Source organism: Myotis myotis, unplaced genomic scaffold (genome assembly GCF_014108235.1).
Source record: "Myotis myotis isolate mMyoMyo1 unplaced genomic scaffold, mMyoMyo1.p scaffold_m19_p_20, whole genome shotgun sequence".
Lineage (NCBI taxonomy): Eukaryota > Metazoa > Chordata > Mammalia > Chiroptera > Vespertilionidae > Myotis > Myotis myotis.
In genome coordinates this window covers 22,248,869-22,269,768 of record NW_023416325.1, presented here as the reverse complement: position 1 = coordinate 22,269,768, position 20,900 = coordinate 22,248,869, and the positions used below count along the sequence as shown (strand labels likewise).

General features: G+C 42.6%; 1 protein-coding gene across 15 annotated transcripts in view; it reads right to left on the bottom strand.

Moving 5' to 3' along the window:
- The window catches only part of GIT2 (GIT ArfGAP 2), a 54,208-nt gene that overhangs the window by 3,221 nt on the left and 30,087 nt on the right, over positions 1-20,900 (bottom strand). For 5 of the 15 annotated variants that reach the window (XR_004974756.1, XM_036353276.1, XM_036353282.1 and 2 more), the window contains 6 exons: positions 20,411-20,560; positions 16,550-16,798; positions 14,739-14,828; positions 9,062-9,144; positions 8,274-8,462; positions 1,206-1,269 (listed from right to left, as the gene is read on the bottom strand). Coding sequence is in view for 12 of the 15 variants with exons in the window: in XM_036353276.1 (XP_036209169.1) it covers positions 1,206-1,269; positions 8,274-8,462; positions 9,062-9,144; positions 14,739-14,828; positions 16,550-16,798; positions 20,411-20,560 (825 nt within the window). In the remaining 3 variants the exon portion in view is untranslated. Of the gene's footprint in view, positions 1-1,205; positions 1,270-8,273; positions 8,463-8,999; positions 9,145-14,738; positions 14,829-16,549; positions 16,799-17,481; positions 18,117-20,410; positions 20,561-20,900 lie in introns of those variants that run through there. The other 10 variants (XM_036353281.1, XM_036353280.1, XM_036353278.1 and 7 more) reach the window with 9 other exon arrangements.

Here is a 20,900-nt window from a genome sequence, read left to right as displayed (position 1 = left end):
ACAGAAAACACAGCCGTTGGCCATGAAGTGTAGGGAGGACATCCGAGAGGGGGAACATACATTCTTCTGAAAACAACTCAGCTGCTCCCCAGTGAGAGCAGTTTTGTCAGGCACCTTTCAACGGGGGCTCAGAGCGCTGCAAGCTTTGCCACCCCTGGTGGCTGTGAGATGCCCAAGTGCTCTAACTCAAAGGTCAAAGTGCGTGCAGTATCATTTTAGTAGGATGTGCTGTTCTGAGGTATTATTATTCCACTTGGGTGAAATATTCCAGATTTTATTTTATTAATTTTATTCTATTAGTGCTTTGTTTTTATGCTATTAACCCTTTGTGGTCGTTTGTCTACTCTCAGCCACCAAAGCTTTTTTACCATTCCGGTCGTATGCCTGCTCTCAGCCACCACAGCAAGGAACCATACGAATCTTAACTCTATTCATTCATGTATCAGTTCATAATTTCTCTGAAGGCTCTTAAGTGTCTAAGCGACCTTGTCACGAACCAGAATGTTGGTTGCCCCGACAAATCGGAGATATCGAAACTCAATATAAACAAACGCGGTCGTTCCACACTCGCCATGCAAAACTCCGTGGCGAGCCAGTCGCCTTTTGAGAGTGAAGAAATCGACAAGCTTCGGAGATACTTCGCAGAATTTCAAATAAAGCTTTACAGATTACGTTTAACTGTAATTAGGCATTCTCGCTTGTTAAGATATTTCAAAATAATACTCCAAAATGGCAAAAAGAAAGTTACCGAAAGAAGTGTACTGCGAATCTGAAAGTAACGATGAAGAGTTTTATTTTGGCACCTTGAATACTGGCTGACGTAGAAAGTGATAACGTTTGTAGTGATTCTACTAGCAGTGACGTAGTTCCAAAAAAGAATAAATCTTGTTTATCCTTATAATCTCGCATGTTATGTATCACTGCTCTTTCAATGGAAATTAATTCCGACCAGTACGACACCCATGTCCAAATTTAATACGACCGCAAAGGGTTAATGCTTTGCTTTTTAGCACTGGGTTCACACATTCTTGTCTTATTAAAACCAGTATTCATGTAGAACAAAAACATTTCAATACTGTATCTGACTGTTTACGGATGTAAGACTCTTTGTGCCACAAAAAGAATAATGTGCTATCAAGGTAATGAAGAAATTTCTTGCAGTTTTTTTAAAAGGATCTGAACCAAGTAAGTAGGAAGTGACTTACTTTGGGAAATAATGCTGCCATTTCTGTAACAGCCAGGTGTATCCTCTCTGAGCAGGGAGTGTAACTGCAAGAACATTGAAAGGTTATTCAAAGACAGCAAAATAATACAGAGGCAGAAACACTCAGGGGCTAGCACAGGTTCCATGTACATTCCCTTAATGAAGGGGCTGAGGCCGAGGCTAGCCACTGTGGATCCCACACCAACAGGAGGCACCTGGTTATAGATCAGGGTCCCCCTCTCCTTTCTTTTTTTTTTTTTTAATATATTTTTTATTGATTAAGATATTACATATGTGTCCTTGTCCCCACGTTACCCCCCCCCCCCCCCGCTCATGCCCTCACCCCCCCGTTGTCCGTGTCCATTGGTTAGGCCTATATACTTGCATATAAGTCCTTTGGTTGATCTTTCCCCCTTACCCCTACCCTCCCCTACCTTCCCTCCAAGGCCCGACAGTCCAATCAATGCCTCTCCGTCTCTGGATCAGTCCTTGTTCATCAGTTTATGTTGTTCATTATATTCCACAAATGAGTGAGATCCTGTGGTATTTATCCGCTCTCCAGTTCCATCCATGCTGTGGCAAATGGTAAGAGTTCCTTTTTCTTCTTCCTCTTCTTAAAGAATACCTTTCAGCATTTCATATAATGCTGGTTTGGTGGTGATGAACTCCTTTAGCTTTTTCTTATCCGTGAAGCTCTTTATCTGACCTTCTATTCTGAATGATAGCTTTGCTGGATAAAGTAATCTTGGTTGCAGGTTCTTGCTATTCATCACTTTGAATATTTCTTGCCACTCTCTTCTGGCCTGCATGGTTTCTGTTGAGAAATCAGCTGACAGTCGTATGGGTACTCCCTTGTAGGTAACTGTCTTTCTCTTGCTGCTTTTAAGATTCTCTCTTTATCTTTTGCTCTTGGCATTTTAATTATGATGTGTCTTGGTGTGGTCCTCTTTGGATTCCTTTTGTTTGGGGTTCTCTGCGCTTCCTGGACTTGTAAGTCCATTTCTTTCACCAGGTAGGGGAAGTTTTCTGTCATTATTTCTTCAAAAAGGTTTTCAATATCTTGCCCTCTCTCTCCTTCTGGTACCCCTATAATTCTGATGTTGGTACGCCTGAAGTTGTCCTAGAGGTTCCTTACACTATCTTCATATTTTTGGAATCTCTTTTCTTTTTTCTTTTTCGGTTGGGTATTTTTTGTTTCTTTGTATTTCAAATCTTTGACTTGATTCTTGGGATCCTCTTGTCTGCTGCTGGATCTCTGTAAATTATTCTTTATTTCAGTCAGTGTATGCTTAATTTCTAGTTGGTCCTTTTTCATGTCCTCCATGGTCTCACTATACTTATTGAGGGATTCATTAAATTTATCGGCGGTTTCCATAAAATTCTTGAAAAACCTTATAAACGTGGCCTTGAACTCTATATCCAATCGTTTGCTTTCCTCCATTTCTGCCATTTGTGACCTGTTTCTTTGTCTCCGCATTTTGGCTGCTTCCCTGTGTTGATAGAGTGGCCCTGCGCTCCAGGTGTCCTGTAGGGCCCAGTGGCTCAGCCTCCCCAATTACCTGAGGTGGACACTCTTGGTGTACCCCCTTGTGGGCTTTGTGCACAGTCTTGTTGTAGTTATGCCTTGATTGTTGTAGGATCACTGGGAAGAATTGACCTCCAGGCCAATTGGCTGTGAGAATCAGCTGTGTCTGAAGTGGGAGAACTTCTGTGCTGAAGACACCCTTCTGGGGCAAGACTTGCTTCAGTGGGGCTTTGGTGCTCACTGAGTCTGCTCCCTGAGTGTGTCCCTTATGGATCTGAGGAGTTGCAATCTGGATGGTCCCCCTCTGACCACTGGGTACAGTGGCTCCTGGATCTAAGGAGGTGCTAATTCAGCCTCTGCCTGAGGCCACACAGCAGGAGCCACGAAGAGGCTCAGCTGTGAAGCAATGCAAGCCGCTGCGGGGCCTTGGGCCTTCTCTTGGAAGTTCCGGGTCTGCCTGGCTCGGCTGCAGTTAGGTACATTCACATGCAAAAGCCTCTGCCGCAGCCTGGGTGGGGCGGGGTCTCAGGGAATCAAAGGGCAGAGCAAGCAGCTATGGCTGATTCTCCTAAGGAGTCGCGCGTCTCAGTGACCCGATAATTGCTGCAAGCACCTCTGAGGGAAAGCTGCACTCAAGTTCGCCCGCTGCCTGACAGTCCAGCTTCTCCCCATATGAGTCCTGGGTCCCCAGAGACTTCCCGGAACCGGAGTTCAGAGCAGTCGGGAGCTTGTGATTCAAAAAAAACAGCCGCATCTTCAGGTGCCACCCTCTTTCCGCGCGCGCACGAGCCGCCGTACCTCTGCACTTCACCTCCGCAGCTCCTCTGGCTCTCAGTGTGCTTTTCTTTCCTTCTAGTTGTAGAATTTACACTCAGCCAGCCTTCCTGTTGTTCTGGATGATGTCTGCTCTGTCCTTTGCGGTATTTTTCAATTGTTGTGGGAGGCGGCAATTTCCCGGTGTTTATCTGTGCCGCCATCTTAGTTTCTCCCCCCTCTCCTTTCTTGAAAGTTCATTCCATCTGACAAAACAGTCTCCAGGTCTGAAGCATAGGCAGCATTACACTACTGGCCAGGTGGGGTCACAGAACAGTCTGCAAAGATACTCACACCCCCTCAAGCCGGCCATTTACTTCTCATCGTCCCAATTTCTTGAAAGCAAAGTAAGGATTTCCATGCAAAAGGCCACAGAAGCTAAAAATAAAGTACTAAAAAAAAGACCTTAGAATTGGAGCCTACACCTCAACACTTAAAAACTAACAGACAGCTCGGCTGACTTGGCTCAGTGGTTGAGCGTTGACCTATGAACCAGGAGGTCATGGTTCCATTCCCGTCAGGGCACATACTGGGTGGGCTCATTCCCCAGTGGGGGCTGTGCAGGAGGTAGTCCGATCAATGATTCTCTCTCATCACTGATGTTTCTATTTCTCTCTCCCTCTCCCTTCCTCTTTGAAATTAATATAAATATATATATATATATATTTAATATAAATATATTTTTTAAAAAGCAAAAACCTACAGACATTTCTAAATTCCTTCAATTCAATGCATCTGAACTGTTGGGATGTCTAAAGCTTTACTTTGGACAAAGAGGAAGCACTGATATCAGCGTCATCTACTTGCTCAATCACTTATCCACTTCCTAATAAAGTTACCAGGACTTTGTAATAAAATGCTACGGCCCTAACCGGTTTGGCTCAGCGGATAGAGCGTCAGCTTGTGGACCAAAAGGTCCTGGGTTCGATTCCGGTCAAGGGCACATACCTCAGTTGCAGGCTCTTCCCCACCCAGACCCTGGTCAGGGCTCGTGCAGGAGGCAACCAATTGATGTATTTCTCTCACATTGATGTTTCTCTCTGTCTTTCCCTCTCTTTTCCACTCTCCCTAAAAATCAATGGGAAAATATCCTCAGATGAGGATTAACAAAAACAAAAAACAAAACAAAAAAAGCTATGAGCACAGCCAGCACTTTGCTTCTGGACAAGCTCAAAGACAACAAAGTGCATTAAATCTGCCCATCCTCATACTGTCGTTCAGGCCTGACTGCGTGCCAGGCTCCATTCTCAGTGCCTTGCAAAGACTCACATAATCCAACAGCCCCATGAGGTTGCACTACTATCACACCCATTTTTCATATTAGGAAACTGAGTCCTGGAGAGGCAGAGAACTTGTCCAAGGTCCTGCAGCTGGTGAGAGAGCAGAACTCAACCCTGGCCCTCCAGCCTCCAAGCCCAGAACGCTCACTGCCAACTACAGGCCTCTCCTGGCACGAGGCCATGAATTCACACTTTTTTAATAGCAAGCCTCTTTTCACTGATGACTGGTGATTCTGACTTCTTAGGTGATGAGAATTGGAATATTTGAGACTTTGGTTTCATTTAGGGTTATTATTGGCATTACAACAAGCAACATATGGGCTAGTTTCTTGCACCTTAAAAATGTTATATTTCTGTCCTTAGTACATGTTAAAAGGTGCAGAGACAAAGAGAAACTGAACGTGGTGTTACGTGACAGCTCTTAGGTACCACACTGCCCCCAGGCCTGGGTATTGCTTCTAGAAATGACCCACAGTGCCCAGGAGGGAGATGGACATGGGGAAAGTGTTTTAGGAGCCTGTTTCGCAGGTTAGGAAATATGGTGTGAATACAAAGGTCTGGCCTTACACAAGAAACCACATGGTTATGTTTTAAAATTGTCCTCCTAAGACACAAAGCCAAATGTCCTTCAGCATCCATCCTAGTACTTAACACCTTCAAGAAACATTCTTTCCCCATTTTTTAGCTCATGAAGTTGGCTTCTGCTTAAAAATTGTCATCAGCAACCTCTGCACTTCATCTTTGTAAGAAATCTAGTATCGAAACCATTTTAATAAAGACTGCCTCCATTTTAATAACTATGTATGGTGCCAGGTGGGGGATACTTTGTAAATTATATAAATGTCTAACCACTAAGCTACACACCGGAAACTAATATAAAATATTACTGGATGTCAACTGTAATTGGGAAAAAAAACTTATTCAGAAAAAAACGACTGCTTACATTTTAATGAAACCATCACATCTCAAGAAAATGATTTATATTATTTCAAAATGCCTTCAAATGGGAAATCCTCACTTTTAACTTTGTGAGCAGTTACACACCATGTAATAGCAAAAATGCCAATGCATAAGGAGTTATTTAACTTGCCAATTTCAAGGGGCAACAATCCATCTGGTCACACAGACACTCAAAGGAAAAGGCAAGGCCCCCAGCAACCCTGTACCAGACCTAACGTGCCTGCACTAGTACATCCATTCATATCACATTTACTGAGAACCACATCCATCTGGAGTTGAATGTTATCCATATGAGTTTTACGTTTTGCTGGTTAGGGTTTTCATGTTGATCCAAAAATCTAATTCACCCTTTTCCCTCGCTACACAGAGAAGACATTCTTCCTCAGGACATCTCTCAAAGACTCATTCCTTATTGGATATTTGTTTTTTGTGTTTTTTTTTTTTTTAATATATTTTATTGATTTTTTACAGAGAGGAAGGGAGAGAGAGATAGAGAGCCAGAAACATTGATGGGAGAGAAACATCGATCAGCCGCCTCCTGCACATCTCCTACTGGGGATGTGCCCACAACCGAGGTATATGCCCTTGACCGGAATCGAACCTGGGACCTTTCAGTCCACAGGCCGACGCTCTATCCACTGAGCCAACCCGGTTTCGGCTCTTGTAAGATATTTGAGGAAAGTCCTCAATAAGCCACAAAGGGAGCACACAGATTAAAGAGAAAGGACTCCTCCCTTATCAGAGGGAGTTCACGTTCACAACTTCAAACTGTTACCTGTCCCCAAAAGGGCTTTGTGCCTGATATGCAGTGACCCTGAACTGTGTGATTTCCTGTGTGTGAGTGTGAGAGAGATACAGGCAGGGGCTGAGGGGAGCTTGTCTAGACCAGGGGGACCAGGACCAAGCCTGAATGTGTCCACACGGGCTATTGGTCTACTTCACATAACACAAGCGATGGACCAACAGGAGGAAAAGGCATGGCTTTAATTAGTACAACACAAGGTTGTGAATAAAAGCATCTTGAGCACGTAAGTAACCAGAGATTTTAAGAGAACATCAAACAGATTGTAAAATATAAATTTTCTACACCAGTTCTGGTTTAAAGCAAAAGAATGAGCTAATGATTAAAATCTTCACATCATTCTCTCATGGTCTTCTTTTTAAAGCTCACCAGAGGATATTTTTTCCATTGATTTTTAGAGAGTGGAAGGGAGGATGGGGAGAGTGAGAGAAACATTGATGAGAGAAACACACAGCGATTGGTTGCCTTCTACACATGGTTGAAGCAGGGCATCGAACCTGCAACCGAAAAAAAAGAAAAAACAAACAAAAAAGAACCTGCAACCGAGGCATGTGCCTTTGACTGGGAATCAAACCGGAGACCCTTCAGTCCACAGGCTGATGCTCTAACCACAGAGAAACCAGCCAGGGCTCTCAAGGTCTTAAAAAAGAAATCAGATCATGACGTTTATTGAATAAATCTGTACACTATAAAGTAAAAAATTCCCAAATTGTACCAAGCACCATACTGCGATCGTTGAACTCAGAAATGGCGGTAGGGCAGATATTTATATTTTTGACAACTACCAAAGAGAACAATGCAACGCAAGTATGTGAAAGTAGGATGTCACCCAGAACAGTTAACGGAACGGAAGTTCTCAGGGGAGAAAAGGATGAGTTAGAACAAGAGCCAGTCCCTTCCTGTGCTACGAGGTGGCTCTGCTCGGTATGGTTCTGCTCAGAGTGAGCAGACAGTTACGTGAATGGTGATTTGAGCAACTTTTATCGGTAAACCACTTGTGCCTTAGATGTTTCTACAAATACAAGCACAGGCACACACGGGAGACATAAGAAATCAGGTGCCTTTCAGGGTATCTTTTACGTCGGCAAACTGGCTGGCTAAGGCGATCACAGGGAGCAGTGGTGCCGGGAAGAATCAAGGGCAAGTTCTCAGGAGCTTCCCTCCCTTCTCTGCCTAGAACTAGGAATATCACTGTCCCAATGACACAGCGATTCTATTCCTAGTGACATTTATTTTCAGAGTGCTTCATAAGAGGAATGAAAAACTGAAAATACCATGTAAAAAAACAAACCCACATTTACAAATTTGTTCTTAAACCTGTTATGTAAACCTGAAATTTTCGCCGAAACCGGTTTGGCTCAGTGGATAGAGCGTCGGTCTGTGGACTGAAGGGTCCCAGGTTCGATTCCGGTCAAGGGCATGTGCCTGGGTTGCGGGCACATCCCCAGTGGGAGATGTGCAGGAGGCAGCTGATCGATGTTTCTCTCTCATCGATGTTTCTAACTCTCTATCTCTCTCCCTTCCTCTCTGTAAAAAATCAATAAAATATATTAAAAAAAAAAACAAAAACAAAAAACCTGAAATTTTCAAAAACCTTTAAAATCAGGACATTGAAAAAACTCCATTCGTGACCGGAGCAGCACCTCTGGAGCAGGTGCATGTTCTCCCAGGCAGGACCTAAGCCCTTACCTGTCATGTTTATTTTCTTGGGCTGCTCTTAGGAGCTCCTGGATGTTTTTGGTGATCTGCTCAGTTTTCCGGATGACGTCTTCAGTGCTGGGGAGGATGGGGCTTGGGGCCGTGGAGGGTTCTGCCATATCTGGTACTGAGCCATCACCTTGCCACACCATACTCCTCTGCCTTCCCTTCCTGCTTGACCTGTGGACATGACAGAAGAGGCTAATGCAGCAGGTGCTTATCTGCTGTTTCTGTTTCTAGGAGCCACTGCCGTGCATTTGCTGAATACAAGAGCAGGCTGCTTTTGGTTCCCCTTTCTCCTGTCTGGCAGGAGACTCATGGTAAGGCTGTTTCACCAACAGGCAGCCACAGCTCACATGGAGGCTCTTCCATTCACCACAGGGCTGGAAATGAAGACTCTTGTAGAAAGGGTAAAGATGGGGAAAGGGAGGGAATAACTGGAATGGGGAGGGCGCGTCATTATAAAGCCATCCCTGAGTCAGTCCCATGGGGTAAAAATGCAGAATATAACCTAACAGCGACTTAAAGTGAAGTACTGATTTGAAGCACATTACAGAGACTTAGAGACATAAAATATGCTAGTAAAGGAAAAAAAGCCGCCTGTGGCAATAATGTGTGATGAGGTGTTGAGCTATGAACTTATGCCCCAATATTTTAAGACTTTATGGGTCTGGAAATAGAGAAAAGGGGGGCAGGTGATGAACTACGTCTCCTGACCACGGCTGGCTAGACATCTGGTTTCAGAGCCCGACCCCCGGCACATCCTCCTGCAGCTGTACCCCATGTCCTCTGGGTCCGTGTCGTTGGGGGTGTTGTCATAGTCACTTTCGGGCGTGCTGTTCTGCTTCTCCAGCCTGGGCGCCTACAAGAGAAGAAAGGGGCCGTTGGTTCCGAGCATCAGACACTCCTGAGGAGCTGCTCTTCCCCAGGCACCACCACCTGCATGGCCCAGATCTCATGTGGGAGGGAGCCAACCCTTCATTGAAAATCTAGTAAAAGATGAACAGTGGATACAAAAATACTTTTTCCTTTTTTGCACCATTCTTAGCTCAGTGGCTACTCCATAAGCAAATCCTTGGTACAAACTAATGCAGACACACAAGCAACACCCACACTACACTTAGTCTCCAAGGAATATGAGTGTAACTACAATACGACAAGTCCCACTGAAGAGCAAAATGCCAACGCTTAGATACCCATCGACCTTCAGCACTGGAAGCTGCCTGCAGATTATCTACTAGTAGTCTAACACCAGGTGAGAAAATGACACACCCAAGGCCAGACTCAGCAGAAAAACAGGACCTAGAGCCCAGGCCTCTTGCTACCTCCAATATCCCGTGCCTGGGCGCTGAGGCTCACCAATGCTCAAAACACATATGGCTCTCTAGGAACTCTTCAGAGGGGTTTTATCAGACCAGAAAACCAGTATTGTTAATTGATTGCCACATGTTGTTTGTGAATCAAAATAGCTTAACCTGGTGTATACTTGATTTCCAACCATTTTTATCTGTTTCTCAAAACACCTAACCCTCAAAATATAAAGATCTGATGCAACTGTGGAAATTAAAAAATGGGTGGCAGATTTAAGAGGAATGGTAAAAATGTGTTGAGCAAATGGCAGCACAGCTAAGTATAGGGCCTTCCAGGGTGACAAAATTTGAAGGGGACCACACTCCCTTGAAGTACAGTGGGGCCTTGACTTACGAGGGTCCCGACTAACGAGTTTTTTGAGATACCAGCTGTCTCTCAGCCGATTTTTTGCATTGAGTTGACAGAGTAATTTGAGTTAACGAGCTCCTTAACGAGCTCTGTCTCAGAACGAATTAAACTCTAAACTCGTTAAGTCAAAGCCCCACTGTATTTAGTAAACATGGGTTTCCCTCAGTATGTATTTCATCCATAATGCTTGAGAACGTCTTCATCTAGAATAGAAATCAGTGGAAGCTGATTTAAAACCTAAACTGATTACTTCGAAAAATACAAATCTAAACTATTTCCAGCTCTACACCTTGAATTTAATCCAAGTTAATAAAAACATGTGACTTAAGGAATTGTACTAATGCTGCAATAAAATGTGGCTAAAGAAATAGCTAAAAAAAAAAAAAAAGAGAGAGAGAGAAAGAAGGAATTGCTATACAGTTGTTCCTTAAAGAATACAGGCTGGTGTGGCTCAATGGTTGAGCGCCGACCAAGAAGTCAGTGGTTCGATTCCTGGTCAGGCACATGCCCGGATTGCTGGCTTGATCACCAGTAGAGGGCATGCAGGAGGCAGCAGATAGATGTTTCTATCTATCTCTGTCCCTTCCTTTCTCTCAAATCAAAAAAAACCACAAACATATTTTTTAAAAAGAATACAGGATTGATTTTTTTGAGAAAGAGAAACACTGATTAGTTGTTCCATTTACTATGCATTCATTGGTTGATTCTTGTACGTGCCCTGACCGGGGATCAAACTCGCAATCTTGGCCTATCAGAACGATGCTCTAACTAACTGAGCTACCCGGCCAGGGCCACAAAAATTTTTTTCAATTCACCTGCACAGTTCAATTGACCCACATAGTTCAGACCCACGTAGTTCAAACCCACATTGTTCAAGGGTCAACTGGTGGTTGGACATCTGCATATGCAAAGGGCCAACCTGAGTTATAATCAGATTTTTGAATGCAGGGGCAGTCGGTGTCCCTAACCCCCATGTTGTTTGAGGGTCAGCTGTAAACTGAGAGCCTTTGTTTAAACATCTGGAGACTCTACAGTTTCATCCAAAAGAGTGGCTACCTTAGAGTAAGTCAGTTTAAGAAAAATCTACATAAAATGTAATTATTTGCTCCTTACTGGTAATGCTGCCTGGTCCTCTGAAGGCCCTTATGTGGACAGGCAAGGCAGCCAGCCCCCAGGTGGAAGGCTCCTAAGTTCACATCACATTTTGCTCACTATCCTCATGGCTTCGCTGTCCTCTCCCAGGGAAAAGGCTCTTTCTCTGTCTGCTGGTCTTTCGCGTTCCCCCCAAATGCTCTATTTGGTCCTAGCCACTTTAACAGAAGACACTTGTGCTGGCTCCTAAAATTCATACTTTATCCACTCAAATTCATCTGGCAAATGATTAAAAGTGTTAGAGAGTTTAAGTTCTGTAAATTGACTATAACTTTTAAGATCCCTTCGCTTATATCTCCTACAAGAAAGCCATTTCTGCTTCACTTGCTGCCCATTTATCTGGCTTCATGAATCAAGCCGTGAGTCACTGGCCACTGGAAGTCTAGATGGAAGACAAAGGCAGGCCCTGTGTCCAGTGCAGGAAGCAGGCTCTTCACAGGTGATCTCAAAAACAAACACCCATCTTACCTTTCACAGGGAATGTTTGACCAATCTTTAAATTTATTTTCCTTCAGTTTTTATACACACACACACACACACACACGCACGTAAATGTAATAAAAAGACTTGCATTTAAATAATTATTCTGGAAAATTCATCCAGAGCTGTTCCAGTGGAAAAATCTAGAAAACAGAATTAAGCCCAGAAAATCCCACATTTTATAATGGATGTTTTTGCCTTCCTTGATATAAATTTGATAATTACAAATCAAATGCACTACCCTCACAATGATCAAAAGTACCAAGTTTCATTTAAACATTTGAGAAGAGTAATAACTCATATGTCTATAAAAGTCCTCAGGAAACGTGTCTCCAGCACTGAAAACAATGTTTGGCAGGAAATCAGTTACTTACAAATTAAGTCCTTCGTTATTGTCGACAAAAACATATATAGGATTTCAAGTTAGCCAGCATTTAATTTTGTGAAAAATGATTGTGAACATGCAGAGGTAAGATCCATTAGTTAGAAGTGCTGCTCTCTCAAAGCTGTTAATAGAAAAGTTACCGTATAGCTCAGCGGTTCTCAACCTGTGGGTCACGACACCTTTGGAGGTTGAACGACCCTTTCACAGGGGTCGCCATCGAAAAACACATATATAATTACATATTGTTTTTGTGATTAATCACTGTGCTTTAATTATGTTTAATTTGTAACAATGAAAATACATTCTGCGTATCAGATATTTACATTACGACTCATAACAGTAGCAAAATTACAGTTATGAAGTAGCAATGAAAATAATTTTATGGTTGGGGGTCACCACAACATGAGGAACTGTATTAAAGGGTCGCGGCATTAGGAAGGTTGAGAACCACTGGTATAGCTGGTGCTGGTTCAGTTTATTCTATAGATTTGTAATTTTTTAAAAATACAGACATGCCATATGAACCTGAACTCATGATAAAGCTTCCAGGAATATTCAGGATTATCAGTTTAAATGACTTAATTGTTAATCTTGTATAAAACTCCATTTCAGAAAGCAGTCCTTGCAATTATTCTCAAAACTACCAGAAAAATAAAGTTTTGCTTTTTTAATTTTATAGTGGACAAAAGTTTACTTAACTCAAGTAAAAGTTCATGAGATATTTCATTTCTATAACTGCCCCTTAGTTTAACTGAAATATTGTAATAAAAACATTGCAGTTCCTTTTTAGAACTGCTCAGAAGACTTGAATTCTTTTTAGTAGACTGCTTCAAAGCTGTGGTAAAGAACCCCTAAGGGGCCCCGATGTGCCATGTGGCGCTGGCAGTGGAAGAGAACAACTCATCATTCTACGTATGTGCAGGGAATGGACAAAGGCCAGGTGCAAATCCTAGTGTCTGTAAAGGGGGCCCGCACCCACAGCTCCCTTTTCTCCTCTCATCTCAGGGACACGCCCCTGGTGTAGAAAAAGAGTGAGCGGGGACCTGACTGCAGGTCTTCAAGGCTTGAGCTCTTTCCACGTGTGTCCCAGCATGTGCTCTCCATGCATGAGACTGTTTTTAAATGGACGGTGCCTTTGGTAGCTGGGATGTCACCTAAATCCCTAGGACCCTTTCACTGACAAACCAAAAAGCTGGGTCTGACCCTGGCTGGTGTGATCCAGTTGGTTGGAGCATTGTGCTGTGCACCAAAAGGTGGTGGGTTTGATCCCACGTCGGGGCATGTGCAGGAGGAAACTGATTGATGTTTCACATTGATATTTCTCTCTCTCCGCCTCTCTCTGTCTCACTTCCTGTTTCTGAAATCAATTAAAAAAAAAAAGGCTGTGCATGGAGGAGGTACTTAATACTTGTTACCTGGCTATTCTAAATGGAGTTTGCCTGAATTGTGTACTGTTACTGGGAATGCAAGTTATACATCAGAAAGTGAATACATCTGGCCCATGTGGCTAAGTGGTTAGAGGGTCAGCCCGTGCCCCAAAGGGTCACAGGTTCTACCCCCAGCCCCGGTGGGGGAGCGTGCAAGAAGCAACCAACCCATGTGTCTCTCTCACATTGACATTACTCTCTCTCTCTTTCTTCCTCTTTTCCCCTCTTCCCCTCCTTTCCACTCTCTCTAAAAACATTAATAGAGTTCAGCCAGTGTGGCTCAGTGGTTGTGTTGAGCTATGAACCAGGAGGTCATGGCTTGATTCCCGGTCAGGGCACATGCCCAGGTTGCAGGCTCAATCCCCAGTAGGGGGCATGTAGGAGGCAGCCAATCAATGATTCTCTCTCATCACTGATATTTCTCTCTCTCCCTTTCCCTTCCTCTCTGAAATCAATAAAAAATTTTAAAAATTAATGGAGCACTAGCCGGTTTGGATCAGTGGATAGAGCATCAGCTTGAGGATCAAAGGGTCCCAGGTTCAATTCTGGTCAAGGGCACGTACCTTGGTTGCAGGCTCCTCCCTGGCCCGTGCCCTGGTTGGGGCTCATGCAGGAGGCAACCAATGGATGTATTTCTCTCACATCAATGTTTCCTCTCTGTCTTTCCCTTTCTCTTCTACTCTCCCTAAAAATCAATGGAAGAGTATTCTCGGGTGAGGATTAAAACAACAACAACAAAAAAGAAAGTTGGACTTGACCAACGAATAAAGTGAGCAGCTGCATACTAACAGCTGCCGAGACCTCCAATCCTGCTGTGTTGCAATGCTTATATGAAACCCAGGGACGGCAAAACCTTGGTTTGTCAAGTATGGTGCTGACAAAATATGTTAAGGGGTTAAAAGAAATGAAAAAGCATGATGTCTTGGTGTTTCAGTTAGTCCAAATATACTAGTTTTAATCTGATAACTGAAGCTCTGAACAAATCTGACAGATGTGCCCTACTACAATATTTAACCAGCAGCCAGCTAATATTCTGATTGTTTAAAATGACAGTATGCTCAGAATAAATGTTATAGGGTGAATTGTGAACTTGGTTAAATAGTACGTGAAACAGAGTAATGTTAGACGAAAGGGTGACCGTCTCCCATAGGCGTGTGCGTGTGCCCATGCGTGCTAAGAGCTGCCTCATGCAGGACAGAGGCTAATCAGCAGGAGGACAGGGGGGCCAGAAACACACAGCGGCCCAGGAGCTGCCCCTTCTCCAGAGAGCCAGCCATTCAGAGTGTACTTAACCCTTCGGGTGCTTTCGTCCCTGGACCAGGAAAGTGTGGAGGGGAAGGAAGGCAGAGACGAAGAGGAGGTCACAAGCGCACTCCTCCCGATCTGAAAGGGGAAAAAGAAACACACTCGGGAAAATACATACAACAAAACCCTACCACCTACCCCGGCCTCAGCCCCGGCTTCCCAGGAAGAGTCCTAAAACGCTACTCAATACGCGAGGTCAGTGCTGACATTTCTGTGACAGGCGGCTAACTGCCACACTAGCCGACGACAGATGCCCAGACATGTTTAATCCCTTAGTGAAATGCCTTCCAGAAATTACTCGGAATTTATAAAGCTATTTTTTCTATATAAGGGAAAAGATAATATCTAGCATAATTTGTCAAATTTGCTGGTAGTTTTTAAAAAAATAAATATCCTTAAACAAATATTTTTAATTAAGACAGATAATATGAAATGAGAAACTATATGAATGATTAAAAGTTGGTATGTTATCTATTTTTTAGTAGATATAAAACTTCTGCAATAATGAAATAATGACATTCTTACATTCTAAGTGTTTCTAAAATAAAAAAATACACTTTGGAAACTAACAAAGCTTCCTTTTCTTAAATTTTGTTTTTCAGTTATACAAAAATAAGTGTTTTGTGTGTTTTATTTTGTTTGTTGTTTTGTTTTTTTTTTCTTGACTGGAATCGAACCTGGGACCTTTCAGTCCGCAGGCTGACGCTCTATCCACTGAGCCAAACCAGTCAGGGCCAAAAATAAGTTTTTAAATTTAGTTCAATGACATTCCATTACACCAAAAGTATCAAATCAACTGCTTTAGAATGTTTAGCCCAAACAACTTAGAAAGTTGAAGTAATATATTCCCAATTACAATATAACAACACAGTAATTTTACCACACTAAAGCTGGACAAAATTAAACTAGGGCTTAATTTACTAGACCATACATATTCTTTACTTTGAATTTTCTCTGAGAATTTTTTGGAAACTTACAAAATTTGACTGAAAAAAATAACAACTGTGACATTCAAAAAGATAAATATTATTCTCTAAAAATCACCACATAAGTTCAAAACATCTGTGACATTTTGTCAAAACAGATTTTTAAAATAAATGTGAAAGAAATATATTATTTTAAAACCTCACAACACAATATTATCCCATTGTAAAATAAGATGTTAGCAGCCTTTACAGAGTACAATCTTTGGAACACAACACTTGTAAAATCAATGTAGAGTTTTTACACCTCATTCTTATGAAAGGACAAAGCCTTGCTTTCTCCACAATGGAGCGGCAGGGGAGGCGGAAGCGAAGCAGGCACGCTGACCACACATGCAGACTGAGGAGCCCAGAAGCTGTGGATGTCCAGATCACCGAGGCCACCTGCTCAACTGGGAGGAGCAGAGAAGGCACCTTGCATTCTAAGGGCTCTAGTTCATAAAGGGGCATGGACCTGTCTTATCGACCTCAAAGAAGATGGCGCTTACTTCTAGTGGCAACCTTAACAATTTGTTTTTGTTTTTGGAAATGGGGATGGAAGTTGGTTATAAGAAAATAAAATTCCAATAGGGAGAAAAAGGGGAGGGGAGCTGAGCAAGAACCAGAATATCGGTTTTGCTGGAAAACTTTTGGCCAATGGCCCTGTGTGCTTATGGTGCTCCTACAAGCATCTGTCAACATGTTAATACAGCAAACACAACTCTCATAGCCCAATTTGGCAAAGCAGAGACGTGGGCATCTACAGATTCAGAAGAGGGAACGCAGAGGCAGGCTGCACAGAGAGGGAACAATGGAAGCACCAGTGGTGGTACTTACGTGTGCAGGGAACGGCTGCAGTCTCGTCCTGCTCTCTTCGGGGTGGTTCGCTTCTCCCACTGGGAGGTATGGCTTCTGACCTGATCCCGTCTCGTACATGGACATGGGCCTACTGCCCCGGGCGGACGGACGTCGCTTTAAGGAAGAGTGGTTGGAAGTATCTGGGTACTCAGAACCAGTTTGCACCTGATATATTTTGGTTGAGGCCTGTTTCCTGAGGTTCGAATTTTCACTCTGGAGTGTTTGAAGCTGAAAGAAATGTTTGGCAGTGGGACTGTGTTTTTCCACAGCAAGCAGAAAAAGCAAACACCAAATAAATGCATACAACTACTAGCTTTAAACAATAAAAACAATAATAGCTAGCTGGGTTGAAAGTAAAAGGCAACTATAAATGAGAATTCTGTCTTCTTGAATGAATGAAACGCAATCAACTCACTTCATCGCTGAAGCATGATAAATAGCTTAATTTCTAAATGTGGAAAAGTTGCAGATTAGACTTTTTAAAAACAAAATGTCTAACAACTTAAAATTTGGTCATGGCAGACCTGAGAAATGTTTTCAGGCAAGCTGAACTCTGGATTTCCCTAAAGCTGTTGCTAGCAAGAGCTTGAGATCATTAAGACACCGCTTAGGTAACTTGCTTTTCAAATGAGCCCTGAGCAATTTGCCAATGCCAAAATGCCAGCGGACACCATGGAAGCAGCACAAAAGTTACTGGAGATGCTGTGCAAAGCAAGAAAGACAGTGAAGTTCAGCTTATGAAAAATCAGGTCAGCTACCTCCCAGAAAGCCAACAGGAAAAATTATAATCAACAAGTTTTATTTCATAATATTCTTGATGTTCCAAACAATGTAGCACACGTTAAAAAAAGAGAGGGAGCCGAATCATGGTATGCTTGCTGCATTAACATATTACAAAGAAAACTGAAGACCTGTTCTGTTAACATCGTCATCCGAACGCTCCACGCAGCACGCTCGCTTCCCTTTGGTGATTGATCAGCTTTCAGCCAGAGCTGGAATATGTGGCCTCTCTCTCCTTTGGTTTTGTCACCCAAAACTGCGACCATGACGGTGTCAGCTTTAAACACTCTAATCTGCCTGGCACCACCCCATTTAGTTAGAGGCTGTCACTTGGAGACCCTGAATGCTCTTTCCATTCCTCACATGCAGGTTGCTTCATGGCGTCGGATGAATGAGAGTTAAGGGATCAGCAAGGAATCACGTTACTCTTTGGCGTCTGGCATTTTAACACAATTAACTGAGTCCAGTCTGCAATGTCCTTCCCCTCTGGTGCTCCTTCATCGTCCATGACATTTATAAGCTGGGTGTGGTGTGCATTCAGCTGTCTACTCTTTGACAGTGACTGTAAAATCTGACCAAATTCCCCACCAGGGCCAAGGCTCAGGTCCGCAAGCAACTCCATCTGCACCAGAAGATCATTACTTGTTCGATAGTAAACCATTCAGTGTTAGGAGTTACTTTCAATTTTTATTTATAAAGCACCGATCTGTGAAAATGCACCAATAGTGGCTGCTCCTCTTCATTAATTAGCATCTTTTCCAAGCAACTGTTCAAATGTGAAAGATCAAATAGAAATCACGCTACTTTGTCAACTCTATATATTTATATATTAAAAAACTTTACTTAACTTTGAAATAAAATCAATGCATCTTTGCTAAATAAACATATCTCACATACTTTATATTAATAGTGCCAAACGTCTGTGAAAGCCTGGCGTACGGCCTCTGTCAGAGAAATACCCGCATCCTCCATTTTCTCGAAGAGTGACCACGAAGGGCTGCCTCTACACCACAAAGCCTTTCAGGATCTAACGTGTCTGCAACTCCCTTTCCAAAGAAGGAACAACAGCTGCAAAGTGGCCAGCAGCCATGGAAAGTCCCTACATTCCAGGACACAGACAGGCGTAAGGTGCCTGTCAAAACTATGTCTTAGGGAACCCATATCCTAAAGTGAAATGGTCAAGGTCCAAAGAGTGAGGAGCTTAACTGACACATGCCTGCCGATGAAGGAGTGGTGTCTGGTCACATGTCTATGTAAAAGCCTTCTCTTAGGGAGTTGAAGACAAGGATGTTTCATGTCTCTGAAACATCCAGTCTGGATTTTGCTTGCAAGTGTTTTGATGAGCACATTTCCTGGTCTCAATCTTTAAGAACTTTAGTATTCTATATTTAGAGAGGCATCTTGGATGAATCTGAATGATACTTATCTTATTGAGAACTAGACCACTTTTTTTTTATTTGGAAGGAGTATAACAGGAAATGAAAAGTTACAGATAATCCAATAGTTTCAGAAATCAAAAGCTTTTCCAAGAATTGAGGAAATAATCCATGAGCAACAGCAAATAATTTCACTCTCTATTTCTTAAAGCAGCTTAAGACATTTGCTTTCAGAGATAGGTTATCTCTGGCAATTTCTACCAGTAGTAAAAGGAGCATTAAAGAATAAAAAAGCTGATGCTTAGCAGGCTGACTTAGAGTGGCAACGTCAGCATGTTTCAGAAAAAGGCACCTGAACAAAATTATTAGTTCAATTAATGGGTCAAACTGTAATTTATTAAACAAAAGGTATTTCAGAAAAGACAGAGGAAGTGCAAGCCCTGTATGTTATGGCTGCATATCAGGGCCAGCAAGGCACAGAATAAGTGTTAGGTTAAAATCTGACTGATCTTCTTGTCCCCTTCTATTATAGCTAGTACAGCCATCTATCTCAATATGTCTCAACAAATGATCTAGAACCCAACATCAAAAGAACCCTAGACCACGCCCAGGCCAGGGCGCACTGCAGTGTACTTCCCTGACAAGCAGAAGGGCACAGTCCCCACCTACTCCTGTGGCCTTCCTTTAGGAAGCATCATTGAAAAGGGCCCAGCCACAAATGAACTGCACCACGCCCTCTGTTCTTGATAATGATTCTGAAGCAGGACTCTTCAAATGCCTTTGTTTTGTTTCTGTTTCAGGGAAGTGTACAAAATCTCATATTGTGGAGAATTGAATGATGGGATTAGTACCTGTGAAGTCTTGGGCAGAATTTAGAATTTTTCAACTTTCTTGTCTTAGAATTCTCATAAAAAATTACATATGGAATCCTCATCTTAAACAAATTCCTTGCTACTGTTAGCCACACTTCTTTTAGGGATTAATATATTAATGTATTTCTGACTCTCTTAAAAGGCAGTGAACGAGAAAATGCTAAGCAAACGGGGTTCTTACTAGTGAACATCTCTCACTAATGTAAACAATGTTTTCTTATATTCACTGAGCACCTGCTCTGTGGCAGGCCCTGCTCCAGGCTCTGAGGACATCATAAACTAGTGGTTAAGCACTGGTGAAAAATAAAGTGGGGATGCGGGACAGGGCTGCCAGGGCGGGGGTGAATAACAACTCAGAATAAGAGTGAAGAGGGACAGCACCCCTTGCATGGCGTGGGGTGGGATATGATGTGGAATGCTGATAAACACATATACCCGTCCAGGGCTTTCATCTGCTCTGTCTTCCCGCTATGATTATTCTTGTAGAATGAGCAACAGGAAGAATCACATCCATGGAGTGCCATCCAGGATCCCAGGAGGCACAGAGTGGTGCAAGGGTTACTGTAACTGATAAGCACCTAATAGGTTGTATGTTTCTCCTATTGGGACACTTACTCTGGATTTATTTATCAAAGCTACTTTACCTGCAATATCCAAACATTACTTCCAAAAAGACAGCTTGGCCCAAAGGTTTTTAGGTCTGTTACAATAACTGTTTTTCTTCCCTCTAACCACAAGTATTGTGCCTGGGATTCTTCCTTATACTATGGGGGTTAAAGCGTCAATCATCCTGGCATTTATTAACATGTTACCTTTTTCTGCATAATTCTCAGCTCGTCACTCAAGTTGTTATTCACCTTCATTAGCTGTTGTATCTTGGCCTCAGAAGCCACTAGAGCGTTTTTGACCTCCATAAATTCCTGCACAGTGACTGGTCCATCTGATAAATCTGAATCTAGGCTCTAAAAATAAATTGGGGAAAATGTTCACAATCTGAGACGATGATAACATTCAAGACTAACAGCTAAAGAATTTCAAATTCTGACCATGCCAACTGGACTGCAAAGTTAATCAAACTAAATCAAGGCTTCTGAGGGTAATGCAAAAAATAAAACATTAAGGTGGGGTTACTATAATATGTGAAAAAATTTAAAGTCAGTATTTTCTAACAGAATAGGCAGTAGAGCTATAAACCTACTCTGACAATGACTCTCTAAATGCATTTGTCTTGTCTGTCTTTCCTTGCTCATTCATTTTTCTTTTTTTATTCATTCTTTAATTCATTCACTCCAACAAAAGTTT